At 43.4% G+C, this 18,980-nt stretch overlaps 1 protein-coding gene across 1 annotated transcript in view; it reads left to right on the top strand.

Moving 5' to 3' along the window:
• Nucleotides 1–5,447: 5,447 nt before the first annotated feature.
• atp6v1h (ATPase H+ transporting V1 subunit H) overlaps nucleotides 5,448–18,980 on the top strand; it is a 51,411-nt gene continuing 37,878 nt past the window's right edge. The window contains exons 1-5 of the mRNA XM_083781175.1: nucleotides 5,448–5,495; nucleotides 8,150–8,313; nucleotides 11,081–11,180; nucleotides 13,963–14,052; nucleotides 15,251–15,364. Of these exons, the coding sequence (XP_083637301.1) occupies nucleotides 8,207–8,313; nucleotides 11,081–11,180; nucleotides 13,963–14,052; nucleotides 15,251–15,364 (411 nt within the window). The 5' untranslated portion in view covers nucleotides 5,448–5,495; nucleotides 8,150–8,206. The remainder of the gene's footprint in view (nucleotides 5,496–8,149; nucleotides 8,314–11,080; nucleotides 11,181–13,962; nucleotides 14,053–15,250; nucleotides 15,365–18,980) is intronic.

The raw sequence follows: 18,980 nt of genomic DNA, 5'->3' as shown, positions 1-18,980 counted from the left end.
TCTAAAAAACCCACGAAGAAGAAAAGTTGAGCTTCAAGTTCACGCCTGCTGAAGGCTAGATGTGCTCACAGGGACCCTGTGAGCACATCTAGCCGTCAGCAGGCGTGAACTTGAAGCTCAAGATTTCTTCTTCGTGGGTTTTTTAGACAGCTGGTGGATGGAAAATAATCTCCACCTCCGCGTCCGACGGACGCTACGGACAGTCTCAAATGGACGCGACGGACAGACTCAAATGGAAGCCGCGCACAAGCGTGAAAATGAAGCGTGTCACCCGGCAGTGATAGGCACTAGCCAATGGAACAGATGCAGCCTGCAGCCCATCCACTGGGAGGAGTTATACTTGTAGTTGTCTTCTTTCACGCTGTCAAACGCCCCCTGGGAGGGAATTGTGAAGCCATGTCAAGGGATACAGGAAGACATCTGGGCAGTGGGCAAACTGCTCGAAGTAACATTATGTCCAAATTGTTAACAAAACATTGAAAAATCGTCTGAAGAAATAAAGTAAAGCATTGGTTCTCATGTTTGCTTCAGATCACCCCTGTAATCTTTTCATCCATGGCACCCCTGGCTGAATTATATTGTCATTTACTACTGTAACCCTGATCCATGACATTGAAAATAACTTTTTTTTTATACTTTATAAAATAGCCCGTTCTCTTCATCATGTGCTGCCCTTCTCATCACCATTATCCATCTCCGTGGTGGTCTAGTGGATAGGGTGCGGCGCTCTCACCGCCGCGGCCCGGGTTCGATTCCCGGTCAGGGAACACTGTTTTATGATGAATTCCTGTTCTGTTCTTTAACTAGAAGTGTCTATTTGTACGTCTTTAATGTTTTGATGAATTGAACAATGTGGACCCTGTTGTAAACAAGTGTAATGCTTAATTGGTTCGTCCACTCACAGTTAACATGCAGTCTTTGTATTGAGTTTGTGCTTGAAATGTATTGTAATTCTGCAAACTGTTAATAAATATTTAAATCAATCAATCAAAAATCTCCTTCTCCTTCTCACCGCCGGGTGACACACGCTTGTCGGCATCTTACATCTGACGCCGCGCGGAGGAGAGCGTCAGATGTAAGTTGTCCGTCCGCAAGTCGTCGGCGAAAACAAAACTAGTTTTAAAACTCCTCGGCCGGGAGGCGTACCCGGGTCCCCCGTTCCAAAGGCACGTATGTTAACCAGTCGACTAGACAGTCATAAGTCCATAGCCAAGTAGCAACACAGCACCATACAGCCTACACTAGAATGCGCCTTTGTCTGTGTCAACATCTTGTCACTCAAACGTCCCTCTCACGCCCACTTCGCTAACGAAGAAATAGAGGACTACAGGCGTTTAAATAGGCTTCCGTGTGCGTCTCCTCTAGGAACCGCCCAAAGCCCCGGAAGGATTTAAAGTGAGACCTGACGCGACGGACAACTGAAGCTTTCACGCCTGCCAGTGTAGCCACAGCCACACACACACACACACACACAGGCTGTGGCTACACTAGGCAGGCGTGAAGCGTCAGAAGTCCGTCGCGTCAGGTCTCACTTTAAATCCTTCCGGGGCTTTGGGCGGTTCCTAGAGGAGACGCACACGGAAGCCTATTTAAACGCCTGTAGTCCTCTATTTCTTCGTTAGCGAAGTGGGCGTGAGAGGGACGTTTGAGTGACAAGATGTTGACACAGACAAAGGCGCATTCTAATGTAGGCTATAAGTTGCTCTGTTGCTACTTCGCTGTCATGGCTGTTTAGACGACTGGTTAACGTACGTGCCTTTGGAACGGGGGACCCGGGTACGCCTCCCGGCCGAGGAGTTTTAAAACTAGTTTTGTTTTCGCCGACGACTTGCGGACGGACAACTTACATCTGACGCTCTCCTCCGCGCGGCGTCAGATGTAAGCTGCCGACAAGCGTGTGTCACCCGGCGGTGAGAAGGAGCAGGAGATTTTTGATTGATTGATTTAAATATTTATTAACAGTTTGCAGAATTACAATACATTTCAAGCACAAACTCAATACAAAGACTGTTAACTGTGAGTGGACGAACCAATTAAGCATTACACTTGTTTACAACAGGGTCCACATTGTTCAATTCATCAAAACATTAAAGACGTACAAATAGACACTTCTATATAGTTAAAGAACAGAACAGGAATTCATCATAAAACAGTGTTCCCTGACCGGGAATAGAACCCGGGCCACGGCGGTGAGAGCGCCGCACCCTAACCACTAGACCACCACGGAGATTGATAATGGAGATGAGAAGGGCAGCACATGATGAAGAGAACGGGCTATTTTATAAAGTATAAAAAAAAGTTATTTTCAATGTCATGGATCAGGGTTACAGTAAATGACAATGTAATTCAGCCAGGGGTGCCATGGATGAAAAGATTACAGGGGTGATCTGAAGCAAACATGAGAACCAATGCTTTACTTTATTTCTTCAGGCGATTTTTCAATGTTTTGTTAACAATTTGGACATAATGTTACTTCGAGCAGTTCGAGCTGCCCACTGCCCAGATGTCTTCCTGTATCCCTTGACATGGCTTCACAATTCCCTCCCAGGGGGCGTTTGACAGCGTGAAAGAAGACAACTACAAGTATAACTCCTCCCAGTGGATGGGCTGCAGGCTGCATCTGTTCCATTGGCTAGTGCCTATCACTGCCGGGTGACACGCTTCATTTTCACGCTTGTGCGCGGCTTCCATTTGAGTCTGTCCGTCGCGTCCATTTGAGACTGTCCGTAGCGTCCGTCGGGCGCGGAGGTGGAGCTTATTTTCCATCCACCAGCTGTCTAAAAAACCCACGAAGAAGAAAAGTTGAGCTTCAAGTTCACGCCTGCTGAAGGCTAGATGTGCTCACAGGGACACACACACGCGTTAGACAGCTGGTGGCGGGTGGTGTCACACAGACAGACAGACAGACAGACAGACAGACATGTTCTGCCTGGATTCCATACATAGTTAGGCCTCATTCACACGTACCAAACACCAATCAAGCAATGTTTGGTCGTTTTTTTGGCCCACCACAATGCTTTTCCAATGGGAGTCACATGGTTTGATCAAACATTTGTGTTTGATTGCTGATTGCTCCCCCCTCATCAAACAAAAATGTTTGATCAAACCATGTGACTCCCATTGGAAATGAATTGGAGCAGCAATCAAACAGCAATCAGACATCACACACGGACCGAACATTGTTGTGTAGGTGTGTACGAACTACGAAGCCTAGCTCACTGCATTCGCAATCACCGCGTTCGCAATCAGAATCACTTCGTCAATTTCCGTATTTGCCACCACTAGCCTCGACGGCCTTACAGGCATTGGCATATATGCAAAGGGTAAAGTTATGTCATTTAGATATTAATAAGCTCTATAATGTATGCTCAAAGTCATAGTTTAATTGTACAGATATTATACTGTTAGATGGATATACTAGGTTCTTAGACAGAACCATCCTATCGGCAGGGCAGTTTGTCTAATGGCTGATAGGACAAAACTCCTACTAAATCTGACCTTTTTCCATGGCGAGGTTCTGTATCTTTGTCCAGATGGCACAAGGTTAAAAAAGCGATACAGGGGATGATCAGTGTCATTTGATATTGAAAGTGCTAGCCGAAATTGTTCATTGCAGAAAGTGTGTGTGTAGGGAGGCCGATGATCTTGGAAGCAATACAGGTAGGTCGCCCTGGATTAAGAGCGTCTGCTAAATGCCTAAATTGAAATTGTAAATTTACATTCATAAGAATATGGTCGCTGTCAGGCAGAAACCACGAACTATCTTCATTTGTTTGACTTTTTACAAATATTGAACGAATGAAAAGTATTAAAAAGTAATGTTGAAATTGAAATACAACATTTGTGTTATGTTATGTTATGTTATTTGTTGTTATGTTATGTTATGTTATGTTATGTTATGTTATGTTATGTTATGTTATGTTATGTCTATCCCCTTCCACTATCACTCTCTCTGACAACTCTCAACTGGCTTCATTTATTGCAACCGCAGCAGGTCCCATTTCCCGTCAGTCAGTCAGTCAGTCAGTCAGTCACGCCCCATATATGGTCATGCCTCATGACATCACGTGATGTCATCAATATTAAGCCCATATATGGAGATCCCTGATGTCATCAATTGGCCAGCAACTCTACATCTCACCTCAAATCTCAGACCCTTAGATCTCCATATATGGAGCTGACCTGTTATATGTTGATCTGACCTCATCAAAACCTGTTCACTCAAGACAAACTCCATATATGGCCAGTACAGAAATCATTCCATATGTTGATCCCATGCCAAAGCACCAGCGCTCGCCCAGCAGTCTGCTGTCACCCAGGCGGACATGTTGATCTGACCCCCCATTCTAAAGCGCCAGCACTCGCCCAGCAGTCTGCTGTCACCCAGGCGGATGCGTGCACGCGACCTCGCTTCTCGCCCTCAGGCGTCTTACTGGTTAATCAGGCTTTCTTTTGATTTTGTTTTAAGAGGTTCTGTGAATTAAGAGCCATCAGTATGGGGAAAGTTGCACTGCATTCTCTTCAGGTCTGACTTTAATGCCACAGTTCTCATTACTTCCCATTTCATTATACAATTTAATTTATTCCTACATGTCCACAGGACCCAACAGAATACTGTGCGCCTGTGTTTGGTCACCCCATAGCCTACACACATCATGTGGACACCCAGCTCAACACATTGATGTAAGTTTAAGCAAATCACAACAGGACTATTTTCCCTGGTTCCTAAGTCCCAGTGGTGGAAAGTAACTAAGTACATTTACTTAAGTACTGCACTGTATTCTACAATATTTTGAGGTAGCCTATTTGTGCTTTACTTGAGTATTTACAATTAAATTTCCAGTACTTTTACTTCTACTCCACTACATCTCAGAGGCAAATATTGTATACTTTTACTCCACTACATTTATTTGAAAACTTTAGTTACTAGTTTGTAGATTTTGATTATTATCACAACAAAACATACATTACCCACTTTAGCTCTATACATTTCGGCCATTTGAAAATAGCTACAAGCTCACAAAAGTCACAATGCGTAGCGCTTGTAGATTGTCTATTTTCAAAACATTTTTACATTTGAATGTTTTAAATGAGACATTCTGCATAATGAGTACTTTTACTTTTGGTACTTTAAGTGCATTTTTAATGCCAATACTTTTGTACTTTTACTCAAGCAGCCTATACATTTTGAATGAATTCCAGAATTTTACTTTGACTTGTAACTGGGTATTTCTAGATTGCAGCATTGCTACTTTTACTCATGTAAAAGTACAAAATGTGAGTATTCCCCCTCCCCCCCCCCCCCCCGCCACTGCCACTTACGCAAAGGAAGGATGCTCCCAGTCCCAAATGGTCAAAGACTCAATCGCCACTGATAAAAAGAAAAAAATAAAACTCAATCGCCACCTTGTGTCATGTGATCGCTCGTGCACATGTCACATGATAGAGGCTGTCATCTGTCAGCTGCAGACAAGTAGTATATAGTGGATGCCAGGGTGAGTGTGATTCAAACGGTATTCTTTACTTATATATTCTTCAGTCAAATCTTAGTGTTAGTGGAAAAACCAATGACATTATGTTAGAGAAACAAGTAGTATATAAGTGCGTGAAATTACATGCATGGACGTCATTATCTGTCGTTATTGTAAGCGCTAGCTTAGGTTAGCATCCATGATATCCTTCCCTTGTTTTCCCACTGAGAGCCGTTATCTTGGCAGCTAACTATAACAGCTGCTAACAACAACATGAACATCGCGTTCATTTGACCTTCAATTTGGGGGAATTTAAATGTATAATACAGCTGACTATGTATTTGTAGGCAACATTTCTTACCTTGTAGTTTCAGCCGTTTTGCCTGCTGTGTGTCGTGACATTGCTATCATCACTACTAATCGTTTTTTAGCATGAGCTGCTGTTAGCTACCAGTTATTAGATCTAATTCCAGTGTCCTTCTAGTATACTGACTGAGTGAATATGAAGACATATTGTCACATATTGTTTCCTGAAAAACGATTTGGACAGTCTATAATGGCTGTTTATCAGAAAACAAAGCTGTATGTATGTATGCATGTATGTATGTATGACCTTACTGTAGAGTCTAGGTTCCCAAACTTTTTCATGTCAAGAACCCCCAGATTGACACCAATTATTCTGCGGACCCCCCATTTGAAATGATATACCAGGGACCCCCGTAAGAGAATATTTTTGCAGCTCTAGCAGTGATTCTCAATCTGTTTTATTTCAAGGACCCCCAGTTTGACAATTGAAAATCAATGTCAATTTAACTCTGAGAGTGTACACTCCGAGGGGACCGTACAGTACCTATGTTCCCTCAGCTCTATGTTCCCTCAGCCTACGACAACCTACCTCCCCCCTAACCCTAACCCTAACCTCCCCCGGGGAAAACCTAAACCTAACCGCAACCCTCTCCCGACCCGCAGCGCACCCCCGGGGCAGACACCTAAACCTAGCCGCAACCCTCTCCCGACCCGCAGCGCACCTCGGGGTTGAGGGAACATAGGGCTGAGGGAACATAGGTATGACCCCCACTCGGGAGTTACAGACCCATAAGGGTCGATTTGGTTTCAAACTATAATTTAGCTGGGTACCCCCTGGAACTCTCTCGGACCCCTGGGGGTCACCGGACCCCACATTTGGAACAACTGGTCCAGCCTAATCTGTGACTTCACATTGCTGCTATTACTGCCTATTCGTATTCGTGCAGTATACAGTATACTACAGTCAGGACATCATTCTGGGGCTGCAGGAGTTATGAGAAAAGGTTTTGAGACGGACCACCCATGAGTGAATTAACATGTCACACGACACACCAATGCAACTCTTTGCACAACTGGCATTGGGGTGATGATTGCATGCAACTACTCGCAACCGTGGGCAGAAAACAGCCCGGTCACGTCAGGGTCATGTACTCGCGCGAGCCCAGACTCTAATACATTCCGTAAACTTCCGGTTGTCCCTAAATTGAAGCCTTCAAATAGGGACAAACCTAGCTCTGGTACATAGCCTTCTACTGCTTCTATCTGCCCTGCAGTATAAGGCTATGGGACTTTTGGTTTTAAATCTCAAATCGAAATCAGACCAGCCTCTCATCTTTAGCGTAAATAAAAAGAAAGTTTTTGCTATTCACCAAAACAGAGGCGGGTTGTCATTAGAAAGCCTACTTTCCTTAGTGGACGCACTCTGTCGTCTTTTTGTTGTTTTCTCCGTCTGTCTTCCTATTTTTTTTTTTTAAATCCTCGTCGCCAGTGTAAAGTTTTGGAATTGATCCACAAAGCACTGCTTTTAACTCCAAAGACTGGTTTATTGAATTCTCTTAGTATGAACACATGAATCAATGCAAGCTTGAAATCAATCTACATGCTTCGCTGACAACACATAATACAACTGACATCCGGGACCTTTTCTTCAGTGGTGTTACTAGTATTCTGACATGCCAAGCGCCCCCTTATGGATGAAAGGTTAAACTGTCAAATGCATGAACATTACAGTTACTCCAATGCGCCCTCTTGCCCAGAGAACTGCCTCATACAGAATATTGTTCCTCCGGTGAAAAAAAATCCCTTTCTGGCCAAAAAGTACTGTTTATACGTGTGGTGGGGGGCTCAGAATGCGTCCACTAAGGAAAGTAGGCTTTCTAAAGAGAAGAGGCCTGGGCCGTGGATCAGTGGTCCAGGCACCTTGGCTGGTAATCCAGTCTGGCAGTGTGCCGCGGGTTCGACTCCCGATCCTGATGGCCTTTACTGCATGTCACTCCCCCATCTCTATCCCCATTTCCTGTCAGCCTATTTTTTTTTTTAATAATTTTGAACTTGGGATGGGACCCGGTTTGTATAAGCTTGGTTTGACTGTACCGGTTGGGGGCGAGGGGGGCAGCCCCACCCCATGGGGCCCACGTGGCCCGCAACCCGCAATTTTATTTGCGTGTGCATGAGACTGGACCATGGTCTTATTAAAAAATATTTGTGGACCTTCAGCAGTTCTAGTTGAGGACCCCTGCTCTATAGGCTCTGTCGCAACCGTTTGGTTGCAAGAAGTTGCATTGCATGGCGAGTCATTGGTTTGGTTTGGGCCTATAACACTAATAGCACATTAGCACTACATCTAAATCTAATACTTTTTCCCCATCCAGGACGGTGTGACATTTTGATCAGGACACACATTGTACTAGTCGACACATTTCAACCATATGATGGACATCCGCGGGGCCGTGGATGCTGCTGTCCCCACCAACATCATCGCTGCTAAGGCAGCCGAGGTTCGAGCCAACCAGGTTAACTGGCAGTCCTACCTCCAGTGAGTACTGTAGCGGTTCACTCCAGTGCTCTGCATGTCGTTGCTGTCTGTCGGGAGGAAAGTGCTATTGAACACCCTTTTATACGTCTGTGTGTTGTTTCGAAAATATTGAACCAATTGGAGAGTAGTAAAAAGTTCTTTGGACAAAACCTCTTAACTCCATTGGACCCTCAAAATGTCTGCTAAAGCAACTAACTCCACCACCTCTCATGGAAGTAATTGGCAATATATAAAGTTACAACACCAACTTTGATGAGGCAGCATTGCTTTGTTTTTATTTCCTGCTTTATTTACTGAAAAATGTGTATTTTTCATTTCATGAAAAATGAACATTTTGGAGTTACAAGGTTTCCTCCCGACAGCAGAGATGTGCTTGTTGATGTGCTGATATTCTGCAAAATAGGCTTCTATCGAGATCCAACTGTCACGGGAAAAGAGTTTGATGGATTTATCCATGGCAAAAAGGTCTCTGACTGGCACCTTTTGTTGTAGAGTCAACAATCATTAGTTATAGGAGAAGGCGCTCTCTACTCGGGAGGAGTCTTAGTAGGCTCTGTGGCTGATGGGTGCAGATTCTTGAATATCCGCACTCTCTAGAGTATAGTCTCGGATGAGTTTCTTTATTAATGAGCACAGCAGCAGTCTACCTAGAGAAACGAATGTGGTTTCTGCACGCAGGCCTTCCTCAGCATTTCAAACACTTAGGGAACGCTGCAGAAGGCCTGTGTGCCGAAACGCTAAACAGTCTGCCGCTGAGCTCATTAATAAAGAAACTCTTTTGTTTTAAACTCAGAGCAATAAGCAAAGCAAATTCATTAAAACTCTGAACTCTGACTGAGGAGGGAGTCTGGGAGATAGGTGGGTTAAAAAAAAGAAAAGAATACCAGCACTCTCTTAAGTATAGATACATTTTAATGAATATAGAAGTATGTAGTTTACATACAAATGTGAGGGACTTCATTTATACTCTCTCACACCCTTATGCCAGTGTGCCAGTGATCACCCTCCTTTGTGCCAGTGTGCCAGTGATCACCCTCCTTTGTGCCAGTGTGCCAGTGATCACCCTCCTTTGTGCCATGTTGGCACTGCTGCCTAACGGCGGGGCTCCACCGGGCGCGTTGCGTCTACGTTGCGTGCGTCAAAAAACAAACCGGGGCAATTTTAATGCAGTCACGCAACGCTACGCAACGCAACGCAACGCAACGCGGGCAGTGGAGCCACCCTTCATTGATTAAAAAGGGAACATTCCCTGACGGTGACGGAGACGTGGCGCTGACGCGCCCAGTGGAGCCCCGCTGTTAGGTTGCCTACCGCTGGACTCGACTGCTGGACTCGACTGCTGGACTCGACTGCTGGACTCGACTGCTGGACTCGACTGCTGGACTAGACTGCTGGACTAGACTGCTGGACTAGCCTCTATAGATCTGGACTAGACTGCTGGACTAGCCTCTATAGATCTGGACTAGACTGCTGGACTAGCCTCTATAGATCTGGACTAGCCTGCTGGACTAGCCTCTATAGATCTGGACGATACCGTAGTACTCCTTGCCTTGTGAGTCAGTGTCTCGTGTGAAGCTTCCTCTTTATGGTGTTATGTGTATAATTTCGGATTGGTTCAGTGTTCTTTTTCTTTTAGTTTTATTATGTTACTGTACTGTACTGTACTGTACTGTACTGTACTGTACTGTACTGTACTGTACTGTACTGTACTGTACTGTACTGTACTGTACTGTACTGTACTGTACTGTACTGTACTGTACTGTACTGTACTGTACTGTACTGTACTGCTGTTCACTGTGGCTCTCTTGAGGATTGGTTGTGGTATTTTCAGAGTGAGTGTCACTATTGTGGAGCTGCTGACTATAATTAGGAACAGGAGTCCAAACTACCTCTACTGTCCTGGCTAGCTAGGCATGTCAATTATTTGAGATAATTACAATTGTTTTACATAAAAAGAATCATCTTTTCAATCACGTTGAAATGTTTTCATAGTTACATTTTATAACATTTCCCCCCAAAAAATTGCAGAAATGGCTTACAACACGTTTATTTGTGACAATTAATCGTCAACTCACTTATTAAAGGTGCAGTGAAATGAAAAAGACGTTTTTCACACTTTTAGACCATATCCGTGGTCATTATATGGGCATACCTAACAATGGATGCCAAAAAAATGTGAAAATTCTCATTTCTGTGTGTTTTTATATCAAAGGTCCATAAAAACGATTGCATTATTTATTTATTAAAACGAAAACGTGCTGCGTGATGACGTGTAGAGATACACATCGATAAAAGCCAATAACAATGAAGCTCACCCGTTTAATTTCCCATATTTGTGCGTCCGTCCATCACAGCTGCTATTGATTACAGAATACTCCGTTTTTATTTCCATTCCAGATAACATCCAGACAGTGTATTACTCGCTTTCAACTTAATCATCACGCTAGAATATGTATCTGAAAACATTATATGGAAGAAATAAGCCACATAACAGTAAACTGGTTGTGCTGGCCGACCATATGATTTATAAACAAACAACACCACGCTGTTGCGCCTAGCATAGCTACCGTCCCTAGCTACCGTCCCATCGCCTGAAGGGATGCGACGCTCTGATTGGTTCAGAAACTTCAGACCGGTGTTTCATGTTGAAACACCATTTTCATGTTGTTCACCATTTCCGTTTCACTGCGCCTTTAAGATTGTTTCATTAAAACACTGGATTATAGCTTCAACGTTTGCTTGTTTTTCTTTCTTGTGTTTGTTGCAGGGGTCAGATGATTTCTGCAGAGGACTGTGAGTTCATTAAGAAGTTTGAGGTGGCTCACTCTGAGGAGAAACAGGTCATTCTGACCAATGACGGACATCAGGTACCAAAGCTGCTGTCACTACTCTGATACTCTGTGAAACTGTGAATCCAACTGTATTCATGTTTATAGTACACTGTCTGGCATACACGCAATACTGGACATTTAAGTTCAATATAGTATCTTTGAAAATAAATCAATATCTTAAATGAAGGCATAAAGAAATCTATCGGATTTGTGTATGCCTTCAAAAAAATAAAAAATAAAAAAGACAAATCGTTCTATAGTACGTGCAACAACTTTGCAACAACCTGGATGCTAACTTTGTTAGCATCCATGTTTTAAACGTCTCTCTAGGACCGGTTCTGATGGAGATGCTGCATCTCAAGGGGCCATACATAGATTGTGCTGCAAATGAATATTGAGAACCGCTTTAATTATAAATGGAATAATAATCAGTTTCACTGTGACAAAATGTCCCGTCTAGAAGAAGCGACGTCTCGCATTCTTGACTGACGGCACAGAGCTAGCTAACGCATGGGAATGATGCACCGCAAAACCTTCTGTCAAGTGTAAAGATTATAACCCTAACTCTGAGGGCACTGTTGATTTTGGCACTAGCAAGTGTTAGTTTAGTCTTTTGCAGGTATATATATATATTTTTTTGTTTTAGTTTTAGTCACACTTTAGTCATCTGAAATGTTTTAGTGTTAGTCTAGTTTTAGTTGACTAAATATCATATACGATTTTAGTCGACTAAATGTACAGTTGATTTAGTCGACTGACATGTATTTTGGCGTAATGACTGATTTTTCACTCGCTGTAAATAGCCGTTCTAGATTGAAACCTTTATTTATTCTCGAAAGAGCATTGATATGAGGTTCATCATTTTCAATGCTGACGAGATTACATACAGTATATAAAACAATTTAAGACATGCAGGTATCAGACACAAATCAAATCTTCATGTAAGGCATAGAGACATATTATACAGACAGTGAGACAAAACATAAGTTAAAAACAGTTACATATTGGGGTAGGGAGGTTCAGAAGCAGGTTATTAAATTGACTATAAGTTATTGGGGTATCAATCTTCAATGTTTGCTGTAAAGTGTTCCATGATGATGGGGCATCGAAGCAAAAAGCTGACTTTCCTAGTTCAGATTGTACAGATGGGACCTCTACTTTAAGCCATTCGCTTGAACGGGTCTGGCGAGTATTTATTTTCCATTTTAACAGCAACGTGATGTACGATGGTAGCTTTCCATCAATGGCTTTAAAGATAAATTGCTGCCAGTGCCTGTTTCTCCTCTCAGAGAGGGAAGACCAACCTACTCTATCATAGAGGGTACAATGGTGAGTGCTGTAGTTTTCACCTGTAATAAACCTTAGTGCTGAGTGATAAACTGTATCTAGGGGTAGAAGAGTGGTAAGGGCAGAATTTCTATAAATTACATCACCGTAGTCCAGAACTGACATAAAAACAGCTTCAACAACCCTTTTCCTACAGATCATTGTGAAGTTAGCTTTATTTCTGTAAAGAAAACCAATTTTCTGCCTTAACTTGGTGGTCAGTGATATGGTGTTTAAAGGTAACTTTTTCATCAAGCCAGATATTTATATTCAGTGACTCTGTCGATAGAGGATCCATTGATAGTGGCAACGGTGGCCGAACGATTTGCGGAGTGGTCTTGATATCGGAAGGTCGCTAGTTCGTATCCCTGGACCGGCACATTAAAATTACCACCGCTGAAGTGCCCTTGAACAAGGCATTGAACCCCTACCATGAAATGTTCTATGAGCAGGGCCTGGCTGTAAACAAGTTCTTGAGCTTAGTCCATAGTAACTTTCTTTCTTTTTTTGAATGTGCAGGGAGTTGAAGTCTATGTTTTTGGCTTTTGAGAATGGCATCAATTTGGTTTTACTGGCGTTCAGGACGAGTTTGAGTGAGATGAGTGCATCTTGCATGGTGTTAAAGGCTTGTTGGAGTTTTGCCATTGCTACAAGCTCACACCGCGTTGCGCTGTGACGCGTTATGAGCTTGTAGATCTGCTATTTGCAGCATGCAACCAAGTGTAAAATAACTTATACTGGATCTCTTGTCCACTAGTCCCATCCTAACATTTTAGTCTAGTTTTTATTTGTGGACAAAATTGTCTATGTATATGTTTTAGTCATCATAGCTTAGTTTTCATTTAGTTTCCATTTGGTTTTCGTCAGTTAAAAAAGGTAGTCGACGAACATTTTTCGTCCTAGTTTTAGCCGACGGAATCAACACTGTCAGAGTGAACAATGGACCCAGTGTGGCATGCAGCGTTGTTGATTTAGAGACGTATGGGGAAGGGGTGCAGAAAGCCATTTTCAATTTCATATAGTTTGTGCTCGGTGTGCAAAGACGAAGAGGGGGCGGCGGTGGCTCAGGGGTAGAGTGCCTGGATGGTAACCGTAAGGTTGCCAGTTCGAACCCGGGCTCCCCCAGAGTTACTGTCGAAGTGTCCTTGAGCAAGACACTGAACCCCTAATTGCTCCCGATGTGCTAGTTGGTGCCTTGCATGGTTTCTGCTGCCATCGGTGTATGAATGGGTGAATGTAATGCACAATCTCTGTAAAGCGCCTTGGATAAAGGCGCTATATAAATGCACCATTTACCATTTACCTTTCTGATTTCATATAGTTGTTGCTCGCTGTGCGAAGACCTTTCTGATTTCATATAGTTGTTGCTCGCTGTGCGAAGACCTTTCTGATTTCATATTGTTTGTGCTCGCTGTGCGAAGACCTTTCTGATTTCATATAGTTTGTGCTCGCTGTGCGAAGACCTTTCTGATTTCATATTGTTTGTGCTCAGTGTGCGAAGACCTTTCTGAACCTGATGGCTCATATCTCCAAGGAGCAGACGGTCCAATACATCCTCACTCTGATCGATGATACTCTGCAGGTAACACACACACACACACACACACACACACACACACACACACACACAGAACCTTATTTGTATTGGCCAATTGTGAGAGTTTGTATGCCAATAAACAGTTCTAAGGTGTATACACACTTACACAGAGAGAGACACACACACACACACACACACACACACACACACAGACACACACAGTCACACACACACACACACACACACACACACACACACACACACACACACACACACACACAGGCTCGCATATAAATAGTTTTCATGAGTTTCATGTTTATATAATTGACCTTTTTCAGTATTGTAGCACTCCACTGGATCTTGTCTAGCCTTCAGAACCATCTTTACACAATTCCCGCCAGCATTATTTAATCCTACGATAGCATATTGCCAAGGTTTTATCGCGCTTAAACTACTTTCTGGCCTTGACAGCCCATACATCCAAACAGAAAAGTCCCATCTGATTGATTAACCCATTCTGACCTGAGATCAGATTCATACGAGGTTTCCGCCGGACACACACTGGTCTGATGAACCCATTCTGACCTGAGATCAGATTCTAAAAATGTCAGTCGCTCTTCGATTTTTCAAAAATAGCAGACCTACAAGCTCGTATCGCGCCACTCGGTGGCGCGATATGAGCTTGTAGATCTGCTATTTTTCAATAGCTAAAGCATAACATGATGCCAACACCAAAATGGGTGCCGGTCAGAATGGGTTAAAAAACATTAAACAATGTTAAACTCACTATGCCTGTTGCTTTGCCACTCGATGTGCCATTCACTTTAAGCATGCGCATACCCTCCATTGATTGGACTAAGTTGGACTAAGTATGGCATTGTTCAGTCGTTTGTTCATCGCGTGTTCATTCACTTCACCTTGTGTGGAACAACCTACAGAAGACATTATAATTGACCACATTGGTACCCTTGCATCGTTCTAAAACCTTGGTGAGCATACAGATCCCCACGATGTGTAACTGTTTTTAGATCATTTTGAAATTAGTTTTAGCTTTTATTTGAAATTTGCTTTAGTTTTTTATTTGTAAACCTATGTAATTTCACATTTTTATTTCCCTGATCTTCTGATGTATTGTGATGTCGTTCTATGTGATTGTATTACTCGACGACACTGAAAATGAGTTTGATTATTTGGTGTAATTTTGAGAATAAATCAAACTTGAATGAATGAATGTGTCTTCCAGGAGAACCATCAGAGGGTGAACATCTTCTTTGACTACGCCAAGAAGACTAAGAACACGGCCTGGTCCTACTTTCTGCCCATGCTGAACCGTCAGGACCTGTTCACTGTCCACATGGTACGTTTAAGGACCTTTTCACTGTCCACATGGTACGTTTAAGGACCTTTTCACTGTCCACATGGTACGTTTAAGGACCTTTTCACTGTCCACATGGTACGTTTAAGGACCTTTTCACTGTCCACATGGTACGTTTAAGGACCTGTTCACTGTCCACATGGTACGTTTAAGGACCTGTTCACTGTCCACATGGTACGTTTAAGGACCTGTTCACTGTCCACATGGTACGTTTAAGGACCTGTTCACTGTCCACATGGTACGTTTAAGGACCTTTTCACTGTCCACATGGTACGTTTAAGGACCTTTTCACTGTCCACATGGTACGTTTAAGGTAGTGTTCACTGTCCACATGGTACGTTTAAGGTAGTGTTCACTGTCCACATGGTACGTTTAAGGACCTGTTCACTGTCCACATGGTACGTTTAAGGACCTGTTCACTGTCCACATGGTACGTTTAAGGACCTGTTCACTGTCCACATGGTACGTTTAAGGTAGTGTTCACTGTCCACATGGTACGTTTAAGGTAGTGTTCACTGTCCACATGGTACGTTTAAGGTAGTGTTCACTGTCCACATGGTACGTTTAAGGTAGTGTTCACTGTCCACATGGTACGTTTAAGGTAGTGTTCACTGTCCACATGGTACGTTTAAGGTAGTGTTCACTGTCCACATGGTACGTTTAAGGTAGTGTTCACTGTCCACATGGTACGTTTAAGGTAGTGTTCACTGTCCACATGGTACGTTTAAGGTAGTGTTCACTGTCCACATGGTACGTTTAAGGACCTGTTCACTGTCCACATGGTACGTTTAAGGACCTGTTCACTGTCCACATGGTACGTTTAAGGACCTGTTCACTGTCCACATGGTACGTTTAAGGTAGTGTTCACTGTCCACATGGTACGTTTAAGGTAGTGTTCACTGTCCACATGGTACGTTTAAGGTAGTGTTCACTGTCCACATGGTACGTTTAAGGTAGTGTTCACTGTCCACATGGTACGTTTAAGGACCTGTTCACTGTCCACATGGTACGTTTAAGGACCTGTTCACTGTCCACATGGTACGTTTAAGGTAGTGTTCACTGTCCACATGGTACGTTTAAGGTAGTGTCCACTGTCCACATGGTACGTTTAAGGACCTGTTCACTGTCCACATGGTACGTTTAAGGTAGTGTTCACTGTCCACATGGTACGTTTAAGGTAGTGTTCACTGTCCACATGGTACGTTTAAGGACCTGTTCACTGTCCACATGGTACGTTTAAGGACCTGTTCACTGTCCACATGGTACGTTTAAGGTAGTGTTCACTGTCCACATGGTACGTTTAAGGTAGTGTTCACTGTCCACATGGTACGTTTAAGGTAGTGTTCACTGTCCACATGGTACGTTTAAGGTAGTGTTCACTGTCCACATGGTACGTTTAAGGTAGTGTTCACTGTCCACATGGTACGTTTAAGGTAGTGTTCACTGTCCACATGGTACGTTTAAGGTAGTGTTCACTGTCCACATGGTACGTTTAAGGTAGTGTTCACTGTCCACATGGTACGTTTAAGGTAGTGTTCACTGTCCACATGGTACGTTTAAGGTAGTGTTCACTGTCCACATGGTACGTTTAAGGTAGTGTTCACTGTCCACATGGTACGTTTAAGGACCTGTTCACTGTCCACATGGTACGTTTAAGGTAGTGTTCACTGTCCACATGGTACGTTTAAGGACCTGTTCACTGTCCACATGGTACGTTTAAGGACCTGTTCACTGTCCACATGGTACGTTTAAGGACCTGTTCACTGTCCACATGGTACGTTTAAGGTAGTGTTCACTGTCCACATGGTACGTTTAAGGTAGTGTTCACTGTCCACATGGTACGTTTAAGGTAGTGTTCACTGTCCACATGGTACGTTTAAGGACCTGTTCACTGTCCACATGGTACGTTTAAGGACCTGTTCACTGTCCACATGGTACGTTTAAGGACCTGTTCACTGTCCACATGGTACGTTTAAGGTAGTGTTCACTGTCCACATGGTACGTTTAAGGTAGTGTTCACTGTCCACATGGTACGTTTAAGGTAGTGTTCACTGTCCACATGGTACGTTTAAGGTAGTGTTCACTGTCCACATGGTACGTTTAAGGACCTGTTCACTGTCCACATGGTACGTTTAAGGACCTGTTCACTGTCCACATGGTACGTTTAAGGTAGTGTTCACTGTCCACATGGTACGTTTAAGGTAGTGTCCACTGTCCACATGGTACGTTTAAGGACCTGTTCACTGTCCACATGGTACGTTTAAGGTAGTGTTCACTGTCCACATGGTACGTTTAAGGTAGTGTTCACTGTCCACATGGTACGTTTAAGGACCTGTTCACTGTCCACATGGTACGTTTAAGGACCTGTTCACTGTCCACATGGTACGTTTAAGGTAGTGTTCACTGTCCACATGGTACGTTTAAGGTAGTGTTCACTGTCCACATGGTACGTTTAAGGTAGTGTTCACTGTCCACATGGTACGTTTAAGGTAGTGTTCACTGTCCACATGGTACGTTTAAGGTAGTGTTCACTGTCCACATGGTACGTTTAAGGTAGTGTTCACTGTCCACATGGTACGTTTAAGGTAGTGTTCACTGTCCACATGGTACGTTTAAGGTAGTGTTCACTGTCCACATGGTACGTTTAAGGTAGTGTTCACTGTCCACATGGTACGTTTAAGGTAGTGTTCACTGTCCACATGGTACGTTTAAGGTAGTGTTCACTGTCCACATGGTACGTTTAAGGACCTGTTCACTGTCCACATGGTACGTTTAAGGTAGTGTTCACTGTCCACATGGTACGTTTAAGGACCTGTTCACTGTCCACATGGTACGTTTAAGGACCTGTTCACTGTCCACATGGTACGTTTAAGGACCTGTTCACTGTCCACATGGTACGTTTAAGGACCTGTTCACTGTCCACATGGTACGTTTAAGGACCTGTTCACTGTCCACATGGTACGTTTAAGGTAGTGTTCACTGTCCACATGGTACGTTTAAGGACCTGTTCACTGTCCACATGGTACGTTTAAGGTAGTGTTCACTGTCCACATGGTACGTTTAAGGACCTTTTCACTGTCCACATGGTACGTTTAAGGACCTGTTCACTGTCCACATGGTACGTTTAAGGACCTGTTCACTGTCCACATGGTACGTTTAAGGACCTGTTCACTGTCCACATGGTACGTTTAAGGTAGTGTTCACTGTCCACATGGTACGTTTAAGGTAGTGTTCACTGTCCACATGGTACGTTTAAGGACCTGTTCACTGTCCACATGGTACGTTTAAGGTAGTGTTCACTGTCCACATGGTACGTTTAAGGTAGTGTTCACTGTCCACATGGTACGTTTAAGGTAGTGTTCACTGTCCACATGGTACGTTTAAGGACCTGTTCACTGTCCACATGGTACGTTTAAGGACCTGTTCACTGTCCACATGGTACGTTTAAGGACCTTTTCACTGTCCACATGGTACGTTTAAGGACCTTTTCACTGTCCACATGGTACGTTTAAGGACCTGTTCACTGTCCACATGGTACGTTTAAGGACCTGTTCACTGTCCACATGGTACGTTTAAGGACCTGTTCACTGTCCACATG

The sequence above is a fragment of the Protomyctophum parallelum genome, assembly GCF_964188405.1.
Source record: "Protomyctophum parallelum genome assembly, chromosome: 14".
In the NCBI taxonomy this organism is placed as follows: Eukaryota; Metazoa; Chordata; class Actinopteri; order Myctophiformes; family Myctophidae; genus Protomyctophum; species Protomyctophum parallelum.
The sequence above is the reverse complement of the archived record's forward strand: the minus strand, read 5'-3'. Positions and strand labels throughout refer to the sequence as shown.